Raw genomic sequence first — 18,238 nt, 5'->3', positions numbered from 1 at the left:
TATGGGAACAGAAATGGCCGTTGGGTGCAGTCTGCATTTCTCTGCCTAAACTGGGAGATGCTTTTCACCAACTATAAGGGCCCTGGGGGCAAAATGAAAGGAGGATGCAACTGCTTTGAAGCTTTGTGACCCTACTTTGTGGTCGCAGACAACAGACACTCTGCCCACACCTTGCTGAACCATTGCTCACAAAGTTTGTCTCGAGAGTTAGGAACAGACCCTGGAATCTCAGGGCTTCAGTTCAAATCCGGCTCTGCCTCTTCCTGGCTGTGGGACTGTGGGTGAGTCAGTTGTTCTCCTGAGCTGACACCCCCCACCTGGAGAGCAGAGAGAAGACATGTACCTCCTGCGCAGGGCTGCTGGGGACACTAGTCGAGGACGGTGCCTGAGAGTAGCAGGGCAGTATATGGTGCCCATCATGACTTTGGAAGCACCACAGAGCGTCCACAGTCTCAGAAGCACAGCTCTGAGGACATCAGGGGCCAATATGACTTGAACAGGAAATGAGTGTGGCAAGGGAGGGAGCTGGGCCTCCCCGGGGCGGGGTCACTTATTTATTTATTTATTTTTATTTATTTATTTTTGAGATGGAGTCTCGCTCTATCGCCCAGGCTGGAGTGCAGTGGCGCGATCTCGGCTCACTGCAAGCTCCGCCTCCCAGGTTCACGCCATTCTCCTGCCTCAGCCTCCCAAGTAGCTGGGACTACAGGCCCCCGCCACCACGCCCGGCTAATTTTTTGTATTTTTAGTAGAGACGGGGTTTCACCGTGTTAGCCAGGATGGTCTCGATCTCCTGACTTTGTGATCCGCCTGCCTCGGCCTCCCAAAGTGCTGGGATTACAGGCGTGAGCCACCGCGCCTGGCCACTTATTTATTATTTATTTATATTTTTGGGATAGAGTCTCACTCTGTTACGAGGCTGGAGTGCAGTGGTGTGATCTCAGCTCACTGCAACCTCTGTCTCCTGGGTTCAAGCGATTCTCCTGCCTCAGCCTCCCAAGTAGCTGAGATCGCAGGAGCGCACCACCACGCCCAGATAATTTTTTGTATTTTTAATAGAGACGGGGTTTCACTATGGTGGCCGGGCTGGTCTTGAACTCCCGACCTCAAGTGATCCACCTGCCTCAGCCTCCCAGAGTGCTAGAATGATAGGCATGAGCCACTGCACCCAGTCCAAAAAAAGTTTTTAAAATTAGCCTGATGCGGCACTGTGCACCTGCATTCCCACCTACGTAGGAGGCTGAGGCAAGAAGATCGCTTGAGCCCAGTAGATTAAGGGCTACAAAAGGCCATAATCACGTCGCTGCACTCCAGCCTGGGTGACAGAGTGAGACTCTGTCTCTAAAAACAAAAAAAATTGCCGACAAACCTTTGTCAGCGCCTCATTAAAGAGACTGGCAGTGGTGGGGAAGCCCTCAGAGGGGCGTCTGTCACTGGCTCTCTCCCAGAGTTCTTTTCCCCGGGGATGCTCTCATGGTGGGTGGGCCTCCTCACTTCACAGATTGCAGGGCTGAGGCCGGTGAGGCTCTGATAATCCCCACACAGCGGTTTGCCGGCCCTCCATGCTGACCAGGTACAGCAGGTTCCATAGCCTGGGTCTGTCGCCTTCAAGGGTAGATCAGCCCAGCCCCGCGCCATGGTCACCAGGGAGGAGGACGGCCCAGCCCTGTGCTTTGGTCACTATGGAGGTGGACGGTCCAGCCCCGTGCTGTGGTTACCATGGAGGAGGAAAAGGAGTTCTTCAGTTAGTGTTACAGACAATATGGCACACTGGGATTTTTTTGTGTATGTAACAATGTTTACAGATGGTTTAAGGGGACAGAGGGAGTTTATAGCTTAACACTGCAGACAACCTAACATGGAACATCTAGTCTCCTGGGTTTTTTTTTTGTTTGTTTTTTGTTTTGAGATGGAGTCTCATTCACCCGCCTCGGCCTCCCAAAGTGCTGGGATTACAGGTGTGAGCCACCGCACCCAACCAGGTCTCCTGTTCTTAAAGTCCTCCCGTTAGTGTTAGTGGTGGTGGTATTCACGTTCCCCGCAGTCAGTCCGAACGGGTCTGCAGCGATCTCCATTCTTGCCTCCTCAGAAGAAAGAATTTGACTGAGGGGCGTAAGGCAGAAGAAGAAACAAGTTTTACAGCAGGAATGAAAATATATTAAAAAGCTTGGTTGGGTGCGGTGGCTCACGCCTGTAATCCCAGCACTTTGGGAAGCTGAGGCAAGTGGATCACCTGAGGTCAGGAGTTTGAGACCAGCCTGGCCAATGTGGTGAAACCCTGTCTCTACTAAAAATACAAAGATTATCTGGGCGTGGTGGCAGGCACCCGTAATCCCAGCTACTCTGGAAGCTGAGGCAAGAAAATTGCTTGAACCCGGGAGGCGGAGGTTGCAATGAGCTGAGACTGCACCATTGCACTCCACCCTAGGCGAAAGAGCGAAACTCCGTCTCAAACAAACAGAATGCTTTAAAGCAGGAATGAAAAGCCACTGGGCGCGGTGGCTCATGCCTGTAATCCCAGCACTTCGGGAGGCTGAGTTGGGTGAATCACTTGTGGTCAGGAGTTCGATACCAGCCTGGCCAACATGGTGAAACCCCATCTCTACTAAAAATTCAAAAATCAGGCTGGGTGCAGTAACTCACGCCTGTAATCCCAGCACTTTGGGAAGCAGAGGCAGGTGGATTACAGGTCAAGAGATCGAGACCATCCTGACCAACATAGTGAAACCTCGTCTCTACTAAAAATACAAAAATTAGCTGGGCATCGTGGCGTGCACCCATAGTCCCAGCTACTCAGGAGGCTGAGGCAGGAGAATCACTTGAACCCAGGAGGCAGAGGTTGCAGTGAGATCCTACCAGGAGGCTGCTGATCACCAGCTTCATGCTTTTCCTATCTGTAGGGAGACTGCCTTTCCCTGGCACTGGGTGCGGCCAATTATTATTTTAGAGAGACAGTTAACAACCACCTGACCATTACCTGATGGTCGCCTGACATTCCTGGTTGGAGGGGCCCTGTTTTTGTCTGACTAGCTACCTACTCTAACACTGTAACATCACAGACGGTGGGGCCCATAGGTAATTTTTGTATTAAATACGTGTAACAAAGTTTACAGATGCTTTAAGGGGACAGAGGGAGTTTATATCTTAACACTGCGGGCAACCTACAATAGAACATTAAGTCTCTCATTCTTTTGTTTTTTTTGGGACAGGGTCTTGCTCTGTTGCCCAGGCTGGAGTGCAGTGGCACAATCTCAGCTCACTGCAACCTCCACCTCCCGGGTTCAAGCAATTCTCCTGCCTCAGCCTCCTAAGCAGGTGGGACTACAGATGTGAGCCACCACACCCTGGTAATTTTTGTATTTTTAGTAGAGATGAGGTTTCACCATGTTGGCCAAGCTGGTCTGAAACTCCTGGCCTCAAGTGATCCATCCATCTTGGCCTCCCAAAGTGCTGGGATTACAGGCGGGAGCCACCACGCCTGGCCAGGTGTCCCATTCTTAAAGTCCTTCCATTAACATCCCACCAGAAATTTCAGATCACACGGGAAGAGTTTAGAAGACAGACAGGTTGCCCTGGGCTGAGTGGTCAGGGAAGGAGGGGAAGACTCAGCTAGAGCTTGAAGCACAGGTGGGACTCAGGGAGAAAGATGAGGAGGTGCAGAGGCATTTGCAGGGCCGGGACAAGATGCCCGAGAGACCAAGCTCCCCCTGCCTCCCTGGTGTCATAAGGGCTTCCAGAGGCAGCGTGTGCTGTGGGCAGCCCTCCGCCTGGTTTGCTGCTCTGTGAGGTGAGGGTGGGATGGCTGTGCCTGGTTCTCATGCCGGTACCCCTCCCGGGGGCTGTTTCCTTGCACAGGGTGACTGATGAAGTCTTCAACTTCCTGCTGGTGTGGTATTACTGCACCCTGACCATTCGGGAGAGTATTCTCATCAGCAACGGCTCAAGGTACCTGGGGGCCTGGCTTTGTGGGGAGCACAAGAGGAGTCAAACGGAAATGTTACGAGGGGCGTCAGATGGGGGCCGACACCCTCAGGCTGCATTCCTCTCCTCCTTGGGGGGTTGCTGTGTGACTGTTCAGATCCAGGAAGGTGGAAAGCTGATGTTGCTGATGCAGCAACTCTTGTTTCTGATTAGCCTCTTGCTTATGAGCAACAGACAACCTAACTCAGACTGGCTTAACACAATAAGAAACATACTTTCTCATAAAAAGAAGTGACCGGGACAGGCGTGGTGGCTCACGCCTGTAATCCCAGCACTTTGGGAGGCCGAGGTAGGCGGATCACGAGGTCAGGAGATGGAGATCAGTTTGGCCAACATAGTGAAACCCCATCTCTACTAAAAATACAAAAAATTAGCCAGATATGGTCCCAGCTACTCAGGAGGCTGAGGCAGAGTAGCGTGAACCCGGGAGGTGGAGGTTGTAGTGAGCTGAGATCGCACCATTGCATGACAGCCTGGGGACAGTGCAAGACTCTGTCTCAAAAAAAAAAAGAGGTGACCCATTGTTCTACCTTCAGGTAAGGCTTGATCCAGGTGCTCTCCATCTCTCACTTCTGCCTTCTGTGTTGTGTTTATCTCAGGTTGCAAGTGGGGCACCCAGCAACTCCAGGCTCATGTCACTATAGCATTCCCAGCAAACGGAGCATATTCCTCTCTTCCAAGACTCTCACTGGGTCGCAATGCCTATGTCCAGGTGCAGAATGGATCATGTACCTATCCCTGAACCAGTCACTGTTAACAGGGATTGCAGTGCTGTGACTGGCCAGACTTGAGCCTCACACCCACCCTGATAGCCGTCACTGGGAGCGGAGAAGCTGAGTGTCAAGAGAGGAATGGTTCCCCAGAGGACAACTGGGAGATCATTACTCTTAGGATGGATGGGTTTTGGTGACAAGAGTAGATGGGTGGTCTTCCACAGGGAGATAGAGGGGAGAGTGGACAGGTGAAGAGGGTATTAGGCCAAACCTGCCCCACCAGAGAGATGATGCTGGGGAGGACGGAGGCCGGGCTAGGAGTGTGGACTCCTGGGTTCCGGTCCCAGTGCCGTCACTGAGCAGCCCTGTGACCCTGGGCAAGCCATGTCTCCTCTTTGGACTGTTTCAGAGTCCCATGGGGGAGTGGACGTGTCATAGTGGTGCTGAGTGAGTCCAGGGAAGACTGGGCATTCCCTTGATCCCCATCTCTGAAGGACTCTGAGTGCGAGAAACCCTGTTGTTTTCTCTCGGTCTCCTTCTTGCCCTGCCTGCCTCTAAGCTGAGTCTTGAGACGCAGTTAAAACCCATGACTTGCCACCTGGAGGACCTATTTTCCAAAGGTCTAATTCCTTCTGGGGGGCCACTGGAACCTCAGCATGCCATTCTTTTTTTTTTTTTTTTTTTTTTTTGAGAGACAGATTCTTGCTCTGTCGCCCAGGCTGGAGTGCAGTGGTGCGATCTCGGCTCACTGCAACCTCCGCCTCCCAGGTTCACACCATTCTCCTGCCTCAGCCTCTGGAGTAGCTGGGACTACAGGCGCCCGCCACCACGCCCAGCTATTTTTTTGTATTTTTAGTAGTGACGGGATTTCACTGTGTTAGCCAGGATGGTCTCTATCTCCTGACCTCATTGTCCGCCCACCTCGGCCTCCCAAAGTGCTGGGATTACAGGCATGACCACTGCGCCTGGCCAAGATGGAGTCTTGTTCTGTGGCCTAGACTGGAGTGCAGTTGGCGCCATCTCAGCTCACTGCAGCCTCTGCCTCCCGGTTCAAGCGATTCTCCTGCCTCAGCCTCCTGAGTAGCTAGGATTACAGGTGCGTGCTCCTGCTTCCTCCTTCCTCCTGGGAACTAGTGAGGAACACCCAGGAGCTGCGCAGCCTCCACCACCTAATGTGCCACCTTCCCGCTTGTTTGCCTTGTGGTCTTTTATGGCAGGTCCCTGCCCTCCCCTGAACATAGAGCCTGGAGGTAAGGACAGGAGCCCCCCTCCTGCCTAGCCTCCTGAGGGCAACAGGAAGTCTCAGGAATGCAGCCTTGTGGCACACAGCCATTTAGAAAACATCAGTGTGTAGGCCGGGCATGGTGGCTCACGCCTATAATCCCAGCATTTTGGGAGGCAGAGGTGGGTGGATCACTTGAACCCAGGAGTTCGAGACCAGTCTGGGCAACAAAATGAGACTCCATCTTTACCAAAAAAAAAAAAAAAAAAAAAAAAATTACCTGGGCATGGTGGTGTGTGCCTATAGTCCCAGCTAATTGAGAGGCTGAGGCGAGAGAATCACTTGAGCCCAGGAGTTTGAGACCAGCCTGGGCAACATGGCAAGACCTGTCTTAATTTAAAAATTAAAAAATTAACCAGGCATGGGCCGGGTGCGGTGGCTCATGCCTGTAATTCCAGCACTTTGGGAGGCCAAGCCGGGTGGATCACCTGAGGTCGGGAGTTCGAGACCAGCCTGACCAACATGGGGAAACCCCATCTCTCCTAAAAATACAAAATTAGCTGGGCGTGGTGGTGCATGCCTGTAATCCCAGCTACTCAGGAAGGCTGAGGCAGGAGAATCGCTGCAACCTGGTGGGCTGAGGTTGCTGTGAGCCAAGATCGTGCCACTGCACTCCAGCCTGGGCAACAAGAGCGAAACTCAGTCTAAAAAAAAAATGAGCCAGGCATGGTGGTGTACACCTGTGGTCCTAGCTACTCAGGAGGCTGAGGTGGGAGGATTGTATGTGCCCGGGAGGTTGAGGCCATTGTACTCTAGCCTAGGCAAGTGAGACCCTGTCTCAAAAAAAAAAGAGTTCTCCCGGGCATGTGATGCCTCTGGCAATCATTAACACTTTAGTAAGAGTTACTCTGGGCAGCTTTTTATTCTAATGTGATGCTGTGGGTGGCGGATGACCAGAGAGATGGGAGCAGCACCGAGCGGAGGTCTCTGCAGGCGTGGGGCTCTCCAGCAAAACAGAGAGGGCCGCTAACAGGGCAAAAAGGAGTTCCAAAGCCAGCCTCCCTTGCCTAACAGTTTAGCAGGAGCTTTTCAGAGTTCCTGGAGTTCACTCTCTGACAGGAGAGCAGGGATGGTTGTCTCTGAGCTTGTAATTCAAAGTTTCGTGTGAGTCTGCTCTACCCTCCGTCTGCCATTCATCAGACATTTATTGAGCGTCTCCTAAGTACCGAACACTGAACTAAGGGACTCCAAGATAACTCACACACTGCCTTCTGGGAGCACCCACAAAGGTTTTTTTTTTTTTTTGAGACAGAGTCTTGCTCTGTCGCCCAGGCTGGAGTGCAGTGGTGCGATCTTAGCTCACTGCAACCTCTGCCTCCTGGGTTCAAGCAATTCTCCTGCTTCAGCCTCCCGAGTAGCTGGGATTAGAGGTGCCCACCACCACGCCCAGCTAATTTTTGTATTTTTAGTAGAGATGGGGTTTCACCATGTTGGCCAGGCTGATCTTGAACTCCTGACCTCAGGTGATCTGCTCACCTCGGCCTTCTGAAGTGCTGGGATTACAGGCATGAGCCACCGCACCCAGCCCAGAGTTTTTTTTTTTACTAAAGACCTTTTCATGGCAGATATAGTTCAAGGAACTTGAGGTTGCAATGGAACCTTTCCTCCAGGCCTGTCTCCGCTTGGTGGTCTGAGGAAGGGGTTTGAATGGGCAAGTGGAGTCTGGAATAGGGCCTCTGGGCCTGAATACATGCAAACAGATGCGTTATCTTCTATTTAGGGTGGTCTAAAAGTATTTGTGTTTTGCAGTCATTTTTTGCACCAACCTAATAAAATGACTACAGGAGCTGGGGCCAGCTTGTGGGGGAGGGGGCAAGGCAGGTGGGCTAAATCCGAGTGACTCAAACTTGTGACTCATCTTCCACATCTGTTGGAGATTTAGCCTGCTCCCTCCCCCAGCTCCTCCTCAGGGCTGATTGATCCTGGGGGCAGGCAAGGGAGATGCCTTGGAGGCCTCCCCTCGCGCTCTTTACCAGGGAGTGGCTCAGAAGCCCTTGCAGGAGAGCCTGTGTGGAGGCCGTGGGAGGTGAGACTGGGATGAACTCTAGTTTCTCATCCCGAAGCATCCGCTCAGGGCTGGTGCGCGCTGTCAACACCCCACGGTCTTTGTTGAAGTGACCCAAACCCAAGTTCTTCCGTGAGGAAGGGTCCTGGGGCCACAACGGCATTCCAGAGACAGCATCGCCGAACCCTGCGGGCCTCCTGGGTAATTGCTGCCCTCTTTTGGTCTGATGGAGGCGCTTTTGTCCAGTTCTGGCTGTACCTGAGATTTGAATTGGGACGGGAGGTGTGGTCAGGGGAGCAGGTAGGGGTGGGGACTTCCGCATCGGGAGATGCAGCCACCCTCGGTTTGTGTCTGGTGCCTGCCAAGTGAGATGCCACTCATCAGCTCAGCACAGTAAGCAAGTCAGCTTCTCTTGTAAACTTGAAAATGATGGAAACTCATCCCATAGGGACTAAACCTGAAGGGGTCTCATGGGCCCATGTCACTGGGAATTTCCATTCAAGGAGGTCAGAAGGGCTCAGGCAATGTTCATGGCCCGGTTCCAGCTCCCTGTTCCGTTTTCCCCTGCGATGACTCCCAGCGGCCCCCAGGCGGGCCTCCCGCCAAAAGTAACCCCTGAGCTGACAGACCTCACTCCACCCCAGTTGGAATCTTGACACAGACTTCTGATTGGCCAGGCTCGGGTGACCTACTGATCTCTGAGAGCCAGTCACTGTTGCCAGAGGGCCACAGAGGGTCCTGATTGGTTAGCTGGGGGTCATGTGCTTGGGTATAAGACTGAGCCCTATCCCATTCGCCCAGACTGAGTGTAGGGGTGAGGTGGTTCCCCATAGGGGCAAAGCAGATCTGCAACTGGGCAAAACAGCCTTTGTCTATTACAGTTAGTTCTGGGCCAGAGTGAGTAATGACTTGGTGATCATGTTTGCTTTTCTAGGGAGCCAGCCTAGGGTGCCTGCCTCTAATTGGCTTTGTTTGTTTGTTTGATTTGAGAGAGAGTCTCGCTCTGTTGCCAGGCTGCAGTGCAGTGGCACGATCTCGGCTCACTGCAAGCTCCGCCTCTTGGGTTCAGGTGATTCTCCTGCCTCAGCCTCCCGAGTAGCTGGGACGACAGGCGCCTGCCACCACGCCCGGCTAATTTTTTGTATTTTTAGTGGAGATGGGGTTTCACCGTGTTAGCCAGGATGGTCTCGATCTGCTGACCTCGTGATCTGCCCGCCTCAGCCTCCCAAAGTGCTGGGATTACAGGCTTGAGCCACCGCACCCAGCCTCCCCCTGCAAGCTTTAACTAATGTGGTGAAATGAGCCCAGAGAGTGACTTCAAATGGGTGTAGGTTTCTTTCTGCGGTGATAAAAAGGTTGTAAGATAGATTCTGGTGACAGTTGCACAACTCTGTGAATATACTAAAAACCACTCAGTTGTACATATTCAATGAGTGAATTGTATGGTATCTGAATTACGTCACAATAAAACGGCTATATAAGCACATGTGCACACAACCAGCCCAGAGCCCTGGGGTGTGCAGATGGACGCCTGGGCTTGTGAATGCCGGGCCAGGGAAGCAGCGATTTCTAGCCTCACCCGATGTCACTGAGCTGTGTTTATTGGTGGCATCTGTCAGAGCGGGGCTCTGGGCAGGGCAAGCTGTGAAATGAAAAGCTGCTGCTCAGTCAGCCTTGTTGCCTGGAGTCTGTGTCTGCCTCAGGCTGCTCCTAGACAGAGGGCATTTCTCAGGGGAGCTCTGGGAGCAGGACAAAGGAGTGTGGCGCCCGCCAAGCGCTGAGGGCTGACATGTGGCTCTGCAGAGCTCTGGGAGGCTGCAGAGACTTCCTGGTTGCTCTTCAAGCTGGAAGTCGGGGAGTCTGGCCAACTGCCTTTGCTGTCAGAAATTTGGAGCGCGGGGGCTTCTTAGACTCTGACAGGCGAGACTAGGATACAGGGGTGGAAGTGGCGGTTTTCTGGGCACAAAGAAGTAGATGGACACCTCAGCCTGTCCCCATGACCTCATGTGGCACCTGCAACAATCTCTTGTCACCTCTGTGCTGGTGGCATCCAGATTAGCTGCTGCTTTCACCAGCCACACCTCCTGGACATCATTCATGTCAACATTTATTGAGTGCCTGTTGTTTACCTGGTGCTGTTAGTGCTATGAACACAGAGCTGCATAAAACCTTGCCCCTCACCATAACTCCTGGGGAACACGCAGGCCGTTGCTTGAAAAGCCAATTTATGCCCAGAACTTTTGCACAGGCCGACAAGGGAAGATCCAGTCTCGTTCTTATAATGTGTGTATTCTGCTTGGAAGGTTTTAAGATGGTTCCAGCCCACTTATTAGGGAAATACATACTGAAACCTCAATGACATGCCAGTTTTCACCTAGTAAGTTTGGTAACAATTTTATTTTATTTATTTTTTGAGACACGGTCTCCCTCTGTCACCCAAGCTGGAGTGCAGTGACGCGATCTCAGCTCACTGCAATCTCTGCTTTCCAGGCTCAAGCCATTCTCCCACCTCAGCCTCCCAAGTAGCTGGGACTACAGGTGTGCAGCCCCACGCCCAGTGAATTTTTTTAGATTTTTTTTTTTTTTTGTAGAGATGAGGTTTTGCCATGTTGTCCATGCTGGTCTCCAACTCCAGGGCTCAAGCAGTCGTCCCGCCTCAGCCTCCCAGAATGCTAGGATTATAGGTGTGAGCTACCGCGCCCAGCCGGTTTAGTAACAGTTTTAAAATATGGCATCCACTGTTGGTATGGGTTCAGGGACCCAGATTCTCTCTTCCGCTGTGGGTGGGAGTGTAAATTGGGATGGCTGTTTGGAGGGTAATTGGACAAGGAGCAGCACACACTCCTTGACCCATCCACCCTGCCTCTGGTAGCCACTGTGGAGAAACAGTGTCTTTGCATTTAGGGGACTTCCACAAGGACATCGTGACAGCGTTGAGAGCAATAGTGACGGTTGAGAAACAGCCAGAGGCCGGGCACGGTGGCTCACACCTGTAATCCCAGCATTTTGGGAGCTGAGGTGGATCACTTGAGGTCAGGAGTTTGAGACCAGTCTGGGCAACATAGCAAGACCGTGTCTCTACAAAAATAAAAAAACGAAAGAAAGAGCCAAGTAGACCATGGCAGAGCCATACCTTGGAATGTCATTTGCCATTTAAGAAGCTGTGACATAGGCCGGGCGCGGTGGCTCAAGCCTGTAATCCCAGTACTTTGGGAGGCCAAGACCGGTGGATCACAAGGTCAGGAGATCGAGACCATCCTGGCTAACGCGGTGAAACCCCATCTCTACTAAAAAATACAAAAAACTAGCCGGGCGAGGTGGCGGGCGCCTGCAGTCCCAGCTACTCGGGAGACTGAGGCAGGAGAATGGGGTAAACCCGGGAGGCGGAGCTTGCAGTGAGCTCAGATCTGGCCACTGCACTCCAGCCTGGGCGACAGAGCAAGACTCCGTCTCTCAAAAAAAAAAAAAAAAAAAAAAAGCTGTGACGTATCTGTAGGTGCTGGTCTAGGTGTCAAGAAAGCAGGTTCCAGGATGATTTTAATTAAAAAGAAAGCCTAATCCAGCTTCTCCTGTGATCCAACTCGGCCCCGAGCACATCCTCAGGGTTCCGCCTTTTGGGAGTGGACCCATTTCCCTGCCCAGACCCAAGAGAGTTCTGGAGGGATGAAGGTTAATGACTGTCTGCACGAGCATCCCCAGGCTCCACCGCCCAGTCCTGGGGAGGAAGGAGTTGGCTGCTCCCGGGTGCATTTGGCAAGTTGCTGCCATGTGTTTGGACAAGAGGAGCCTGGGGAGGCCAACCAAGGCCTGAGACACACTCTGGGACGTCGAAGGATACAGGGTTGAGGGTCCAACTCCTTCCTAGGCTGCCCCTGATGCTGGGGGTAGGAAGTGACAACCAGGCTCTACCCAACTGTGGATCAAGAGCCCCTGGCTGGGCCGGGTGCAGTGGCTCACGCCTGTAATCCCAGCACTTTGGGAGTCCGAGGCAGGTGGATCCCCTGAGGTCAATACAAAAAATAAAATTTTGTATTTTTAAATACAAAAATTAGCCGAGTGTGGTGGCAGGCACCTGTAATCCCAGCTACTCAGGAGACTGAGGCAGGAGAATCACTTGAACCCGGGAGGCGGAGGTTGCAGTGAGCTGAGAATGTACCATTACACTCCAACCTGGGTGATAAAGCAAGACTCTGTGGGGAGTGCTGAGTTCTGGAAACAGGGTCCCCACAGCCTCTGGACTGGATAGATGAAGTCCAGGGCTGGACAAGGGTCTCCTGTCACTGAGATGGCAGGAGATGGGCCTGGGGTGTGTGGCTTCTGGGGAGAAGCTGCCTCAGATGGTGTGAGGTGGTGCATGTGGCGTCCATCAGCCTCTGCTTCTGTACAGGGCAATGTCATAGCTGCAGTCCTGTGTAAGAGTGTGTGGCCAGGCACAGTGGCTCACGACTGTAATCCCAGAACTTTGGAAGGCCAAGGCAGGAGAATTGCTTGAGCCCAGGAGTTTGAGACCAGTCCAGCAACATAGCAAGACCCTGTCTCTAAAAAAAAAAAAATTAGCTGGACTTGGTGGCTCAGGCCTGTGATCCCAGCCACTCAGGAGGCTGAGGTGGGAGAATCGCTTGACCTGGGAGGTCAGGGCTGCAGTGAGCCATGACTGCACCACTGCACCCCAGACCGGGTGACAGAGCAAGACCCCGCCTGGAAAAAAAAGAGTGCATGTGTGTGTGCGTGTGTGTGTGTGTGTGTACATGTACATGTGTGCTTATTCAACACATTTATTGAGCAGCTGCTTGGAACCCGCCAAAAATAGATTAGTGAACAACAGAGACAAGACCCTGCTCTATCTAGAGGTGACATAGGGGTGGGAAAGGGGGCAGATCACAGGAAGAAAGGCACATAATTGCAGACAGTGGTCCGTGCCATGAAGGAGATGAAGCGGGGCAGTGTGGTCTGAGCGGGGCCATCGGGCTGGTTCAGATAAGGTGGTCAGGAGGCCTTTGTGAGGTGACAGCTAGTCTGAAGCTTGAACTTGGACCGGGAGCCAGGCAGGTCAAGGTCTTGGAGCAGAGACAGCAGCAAGTCCGAAGGCCCTGGACGAGCCCGCTGGGTGTAGCTGCAGGGAATACCGCTTGCTGGGCGTCCTAAGCCACGAGTGTATTTCCTTGCAGTTCGGTGGCTGGAAGTCTAGGATGGAGGTGCTGGCGGGGCTGGTTTCTCCTGAGACCACTCTCCGTGGCTCACAGACGGCATCTCCCTGTGTGTCCTCATGTGGCCTTCTCTGTGCACGAACAGCCCTGGCATCTCTCCCCTTCTTGCAGACACACCAGGCACACTGGACTAGGGCCCACCTGTGTGACCTTGTTTTACCTCAGTCCCCTCTTCAAAGGCCCTGTCTTCAAATACAGTCACGGATGTTCTAAGGTGCTGGGGGGTTCAGCTTCAGCGCAGGAACTGGGGCCAGTGTTCAGTCCGTAGCAGGCCCTGAGGTGGCAGCAGGCAGGCTTGGCGGGTTCTAGGAGAGCCCACATGCCTGGATCGCCTGCGTGCTGGGGAGAGGACGTGGTGGGGAGGACAGGAGTGAGGTTTGAAGGGGAGAGGACCTGGTGGGGAGGACAGGGGTGAGGTTTGAAGGGGAGAGGACCTGGTGGGGAGGACAGGGGCCATGCCTGGAGCACCCACGTGCTGGGGAGAAGACCAGGGAGGGAGGACAGGAGTGAGGTTTGAAGGCAGGTGAGGCTAGGGGTGTGCTCTGAGTGTTGCTGGAAACCACTGGAAGCCCAAGTGGGAGTCCGGGCTAATCTGCAGCTGGTTTGTGTGGGATGGTGCAGCTCTGTGGGACAGAGAGAAGGGCAAGGTCAGGGTTCCAGTCCGTTTCTTACTCCGAGAAGTAGCCCCTGCTGCATAGACGGGGCCTCAGCGAGACACACGCCTGCATTGCTCTCCCCTCCTGAGCGCACTTCCGTTCTCTCCCTCTCCGAGAATTAAAGGCTGGTGGGTGTCTCACCACTACGTGTCCACGTTCCTGTCTGGAGTGATGCTGACCTGGTGAGTAGCCCCTCGCTGGTCCCCTCCAGCCTCCCAGGGAGTAGAGCCTGGGGCCCGGGAATGGGGAGGGGTCTGATCCTGACGGCGGTGGGGGGGGGCTCCAGGGCCAAATTGGGAAAGTATGAGCCTGCAGCTGGGCCAGGCCGCTGTGCTGGCCCCACCCAGCCCGTGAGGGGGTTCTCCAGGGAATGGTTTCAGGTGTCCCTGGCCAGGGCAGAGGTAGCGGGGCTGCAAGGCTGGAGGGAGCAAGTGAGGCTGGGCACTGAAGGAGACCGCGGAGGACAGAGGGGTCACAGGGAGTTAGCGCTTCTGCTCGGCCATGTGGATTCCTGTGCTTCTAGAAAAGAAGATGGGATGACCTTGCCCAGCCCCAGGGATAGAAGGGCGGAAGTCAGGACCTCAGTTTGACTTTATACACCTTTTCCCCTCTCCTGGTTGGAATGGAGTCGGGGTGGGGAGGAATGTCTCATTTCACAGTGGGCCCACCTTTGTTTTTTCCTACCTTCTCTCCAGGCCTAATGGACCCATTTATCAGAAGTTTCGCAACCAGTTCTTAGCATTTTCCATTTTTCAGAGTGAGTGACTGTTGCCTGGATTTGGGGGAAGGGGCATGGTTTTCTGAGACTTTCACCAAGGCAGGGCCCCAGCTGACATCAGTGCTTGCCTCTGTGGCAGGGAGACCAGACTGGGGGAGAGGGTCCCAGAAATCCAGAAAGAGAGCTGTCCCCGCCCCAGGTCAGCTTCACCCACCTTGCAGCCCCTAGCACTGCCTGCTCCTTTCCCAGGCTGGAACCCTGCCAACTGTGACCTTTGGGAACTGAGTAGCATTGGGGGCACCAGCCTTTTTTCCAGTCCTAAATAAGTCCTCCAAATGGAAATACACATTATTTTTCTCATCTGAAAATCGCTCTGAATTTGTATACAATGAGCTGGTTCCAAGGGTTGCCTCTGGGGAGAGGGGCTTGGATGGTTGGGGACAGGGAGAGAGTTTTACTTTTCACCAACCTGTTTGTTCCCTTTAAATTTTATCCCATGTGTGTATTGCCTTTTTCTTTTTTTTTTGAGATGGAGTCTTGCTCTGTCGCCCAGGCTGGCGTGCAGTGGTGCCATCTTGGCCCACTGCAACCTCTGCCTCCCAGGTTCAAATGATTCTTCTGCCCCAGCCTCCCGAGTAGTTGGGACTGCAGGTGCGTGCCACCATGCCTGGCTAATTTTTTTATTTTTAATAAAGATGAGATTTCACCATGTTGGCCAGGGTGGTCTTGGAACTCCTGACCTCAGGTGATATACCCGCCTCTGCCACCCAAAGTGTTGGGATTACAGGCATGAGCCACCGCACCCTGCTGTTTCTTTCTTTTTTGTTTTTTTGAGATAGGGTTTCTCTCTGTCACCCAGGCTGGAGTGCAGTGGTGTGATCTCGGCTCACTGCAACCTCCGCCTCCTGGTTCAAGCGATTCTCCTGCCTCAGTCTCCCAAATAGCTGGGATTACAGGTGCCTGCCACCATGCCCGGTTAGTTTTTGTATTTTAGTAGAGATGGGATTTCACCATGTTGGCCAGGCTGGTCTTGAACTCCTGGCCTCAAGTGATCTGCCTGCCTTGGCTTCCCAAAGTGTTGGGATTACAGGCATGAGCCACCATGCCTGGCTGTATTGACTTTTCAGATACCACAACCTACATTTTAAATTAAAACCTGCTTGCAAACAAATACAAATATATAAAGCCAAGAATGGAAGTTATATGTCAGCCCACCCAAGGGGTGATCAATGTTAATTAAGATCTATGTCCTCTCAGAAGTTTTTATTCATAAATATGTATATACATGTGCGTATTGCATTACATATATTTTACAAGTATGGGATCTTTCTGTACATAGAGCTTTACTATTATAACCTGCCTTTTGAATTTTTAAGTTTATCATAGCTATTTTTCATGTCATTATCACCTCATTTTTAGCAACAACGAAGTATCCCCTTGGATGGAACTCTCTCTTGTGTCTTAGCATTGCACACAGCTCCCAACATAGCACTGGCATAGCTTGCATTCCAGCAAGCATCTATTGTCTACTGCGTGGAAAATTCCAGAAGTTTCGATTCTCGTTGGGGCTTAGATGGGTCCTCACATACCTGAGTTCTGTCTATGTTCTCGATAAGGGCTAAAGCAGGTTCAGACCAAAGGGTGTGTGTGTCTGTGTGTGGTGTGTTGGGCGTGGGAGAGGGTTGTAACCAGGGCACCCTCTCTGCCTCTGCCCAGTAAAGACCCACCAGCCTTCTCTTGGGGCAGAGAGGAGGTGTTGCCCTGTCTTCTGGGGACACCATGCCCTGAGCCCGGGCGCTGTGCTCCCCCTGCAGGCTGCGTACAGTTCCTGCAATATTATTACCAGAGGGGCTGCCTCTACCGGCTGCGGGCCCTGGGGGAGAGGAACCACCTGGATCTTACAGTGGGTGAGTAGCTGGGCCTGGGTTGGAGCGGGGGCAGGTGCTGGACCCGCCAGCTCCCCCACACCGGGAGTGCGGCCCAGCGAGCATCTCCCATACAGTGGAGCCAGGCCGCTGCCCTTTATCCCGAAGCGCCTTCCAGAATTCATCCTGGATTCTGTTTCAGCTGCCAAGTGCCAGGCCAGCTGCATAGCAGGCCCTGAGGGCAGGGCCTCTGTGTCAGCCTCTGGAAGTATCTATTTTTGTGTGTGTGTTTTAGAACGTATACACACACACACACACACACAAAATTAGCCATTTGTCTATAACATGTCTGCATACCAACATGTATAAGTACATAAATTCACATACACGGGGGAGACATGCTTCATTCTTAAGCCATAGGGGTGCCGGTCAGAAAAGTGAGGAGACCCCCTCATTGAGAATTTCAGGGGAAACTGTTTTTAATACAACTCTGCTTTTTTTTTTTTTTTTGAGATGGCGTTTCACTCTGTTGCCCAGGCTGCATTGCAGTGGCATTATCTCTGTTCACTGCAACCTCCTTCTCCCGGGTTCAAGCAATTCTCCTGCCTCAGCCTCCTGAGTAGCTGAGATTACAGGTGCCCGCCACCACGCCCAACTAATTTTTGTATTTTTATTAGAGACGGGGTTTCACCATGTTGGCCAGGCTGGTCTCAAACTCCTGGCCTCAAGTGATCTGCCTGCCTTGGCCTCCTAAAGTGCTGAGATTTCAGGCGTGAGCCAGTGCACCTGGCCAACTCTGATGTCTTTTGACATGGTCATTTCCATCAAATTACTCTGCTAAGTAGGTCCTCCTGTCTCAAGACTCAATAGAAGTGATGCATGTGAGAATTCATGATAAAATGCAAAGCCCTGTGCAGATTAAAGAAATTAGTAACAGCGTAGCGCCCGGCACCTGTGCGTGCTGTCAGGGCCACCTGATTCTTGGTGACTTGAGGAGTGACAGCAGTCGGGCTGGGTGACAGGGCTGCTATTGCCATAGTGAATGCCCACCCAACTATGACAGGTGAGGCCTGACCCTCCTCATGTGTGACTGTGCCTGGCTCATCTTAGGGTGACTGGTGTGGCTGGGGGTGGGTGTCTGGTGGGGCTTTGGGGGCAGCAGAGCCCCTCAGTGGGTCCTTTTTCTTCCCTCCTCTCCACAGAAGGGTTCCAGTCCTGGATGTGGCGGGGCCTCACCTTTCTCCTGCCCTTCCTCTTCTGTGGCCATGTGAGTTCCCCTGGAGTTTGTGGGTATCTCCTGTCTGGGCTGACCCCCAGGAACAGAAGGTCTTCAGGCCTTGCCCTCTTTCTCCATCTGTCCCCATGCTGGGCCCCGTGGCATCCTGGGGCCTGGGCAGCCTCTGAGCCCGGGGATGCCAAGGCAGGAGCCAGAACTGGCCCAGCCCTGCCCTGGCCTCGGGTGCCTGCTCATTTTGGGGGGTGCCTGTCAGTGCTGTGGGTAGTTGATACCCAAAGTTGGGTGGGGGGCCTGGGCATCTCCCTGGCTTTCTACGTCGCTGGCCAGGGGAGCCTGGTGGGTGAGCAGCGCCTGCCTTCCTCTCTCTAGTTCTGGCAGCTCTACAATGCCGTCACGCTCTTTGAGCTCTCCAGCCACGAGGAATGCAGAGAATGGCAGGTATGGAGGGTGGGGGCATGCTGGGGTGCAGATTCCTGGGGAGGGCTGGGATGGCAGATGTGGGGGTGGGGTGTATGCATGTGTGTGGTGTGCTGGGGAGGTTCCTGGGGCGGGCTGGGCTCGCAGGTATGGGTGG

The 18,238-nt window shown here is 53.1% G+C and overlaps 1 protein-coding gene across 4 annotated transcripts in view; it reads left to right on the top strand.

Annotated features, from left to right (window-relative positions):
• LOC105494515 (transmembrane protein 120B) overlaps positions 1–18,238 on the top strand; it is a 69,565-nt gene that overhangs the window by 44,653 nt on the left and 6,674 nt on the right. For 2 of the 4 annotated variants that reach the window (XM_071070942.1, XM_071070941.1), the window contains 6 exons: positions 3,856–3,945; positions 13,961–14,026; positions 14,540–14,601; positions 16,279–16,469; positions 17,630–17,694; positions 18,034–18,102. In XM_071070942.1, coding sequence (XP_070927043.1) covers positions 3,856–3,945; positions 13,961–14,026; positions 14,540–14,601; positions 16,279–16,469; positions 17,630–17,694; positions 18,034–18,102 — 543 coding nt within the window. The remainder of the gene's footprint in view (positions 1–3,855; positions 3,946–13,960; positions 14,027–14,539; positions 14,602–16,278; positions 16,470–17,629; positions 17,695–18,033; positions 18,103–18,238) is intronic. The other 2 variants (XM_011763017.2, XM_011763025.2) reach the window with 2 other exon arrangements.

The sequence above is a fragment of the Macaca nemestrina genome, chromosome 10 (assembly GCF_043159975.1).
Source record: "Macaca nemestrina isolate mMacNem1 chromosome 10, mMacNem.hap1, whole genome shotgun sequence".
Classification (NCBI taxonomy): Eukaryota; Metazoa; Chordata; class Mammalia; order Primates; family Cercopithecidae; genus Macaca; species Macaca nemestrina.
This window is presented reverse-complemented; position numbering and strand designations above follow the sequence as displayed.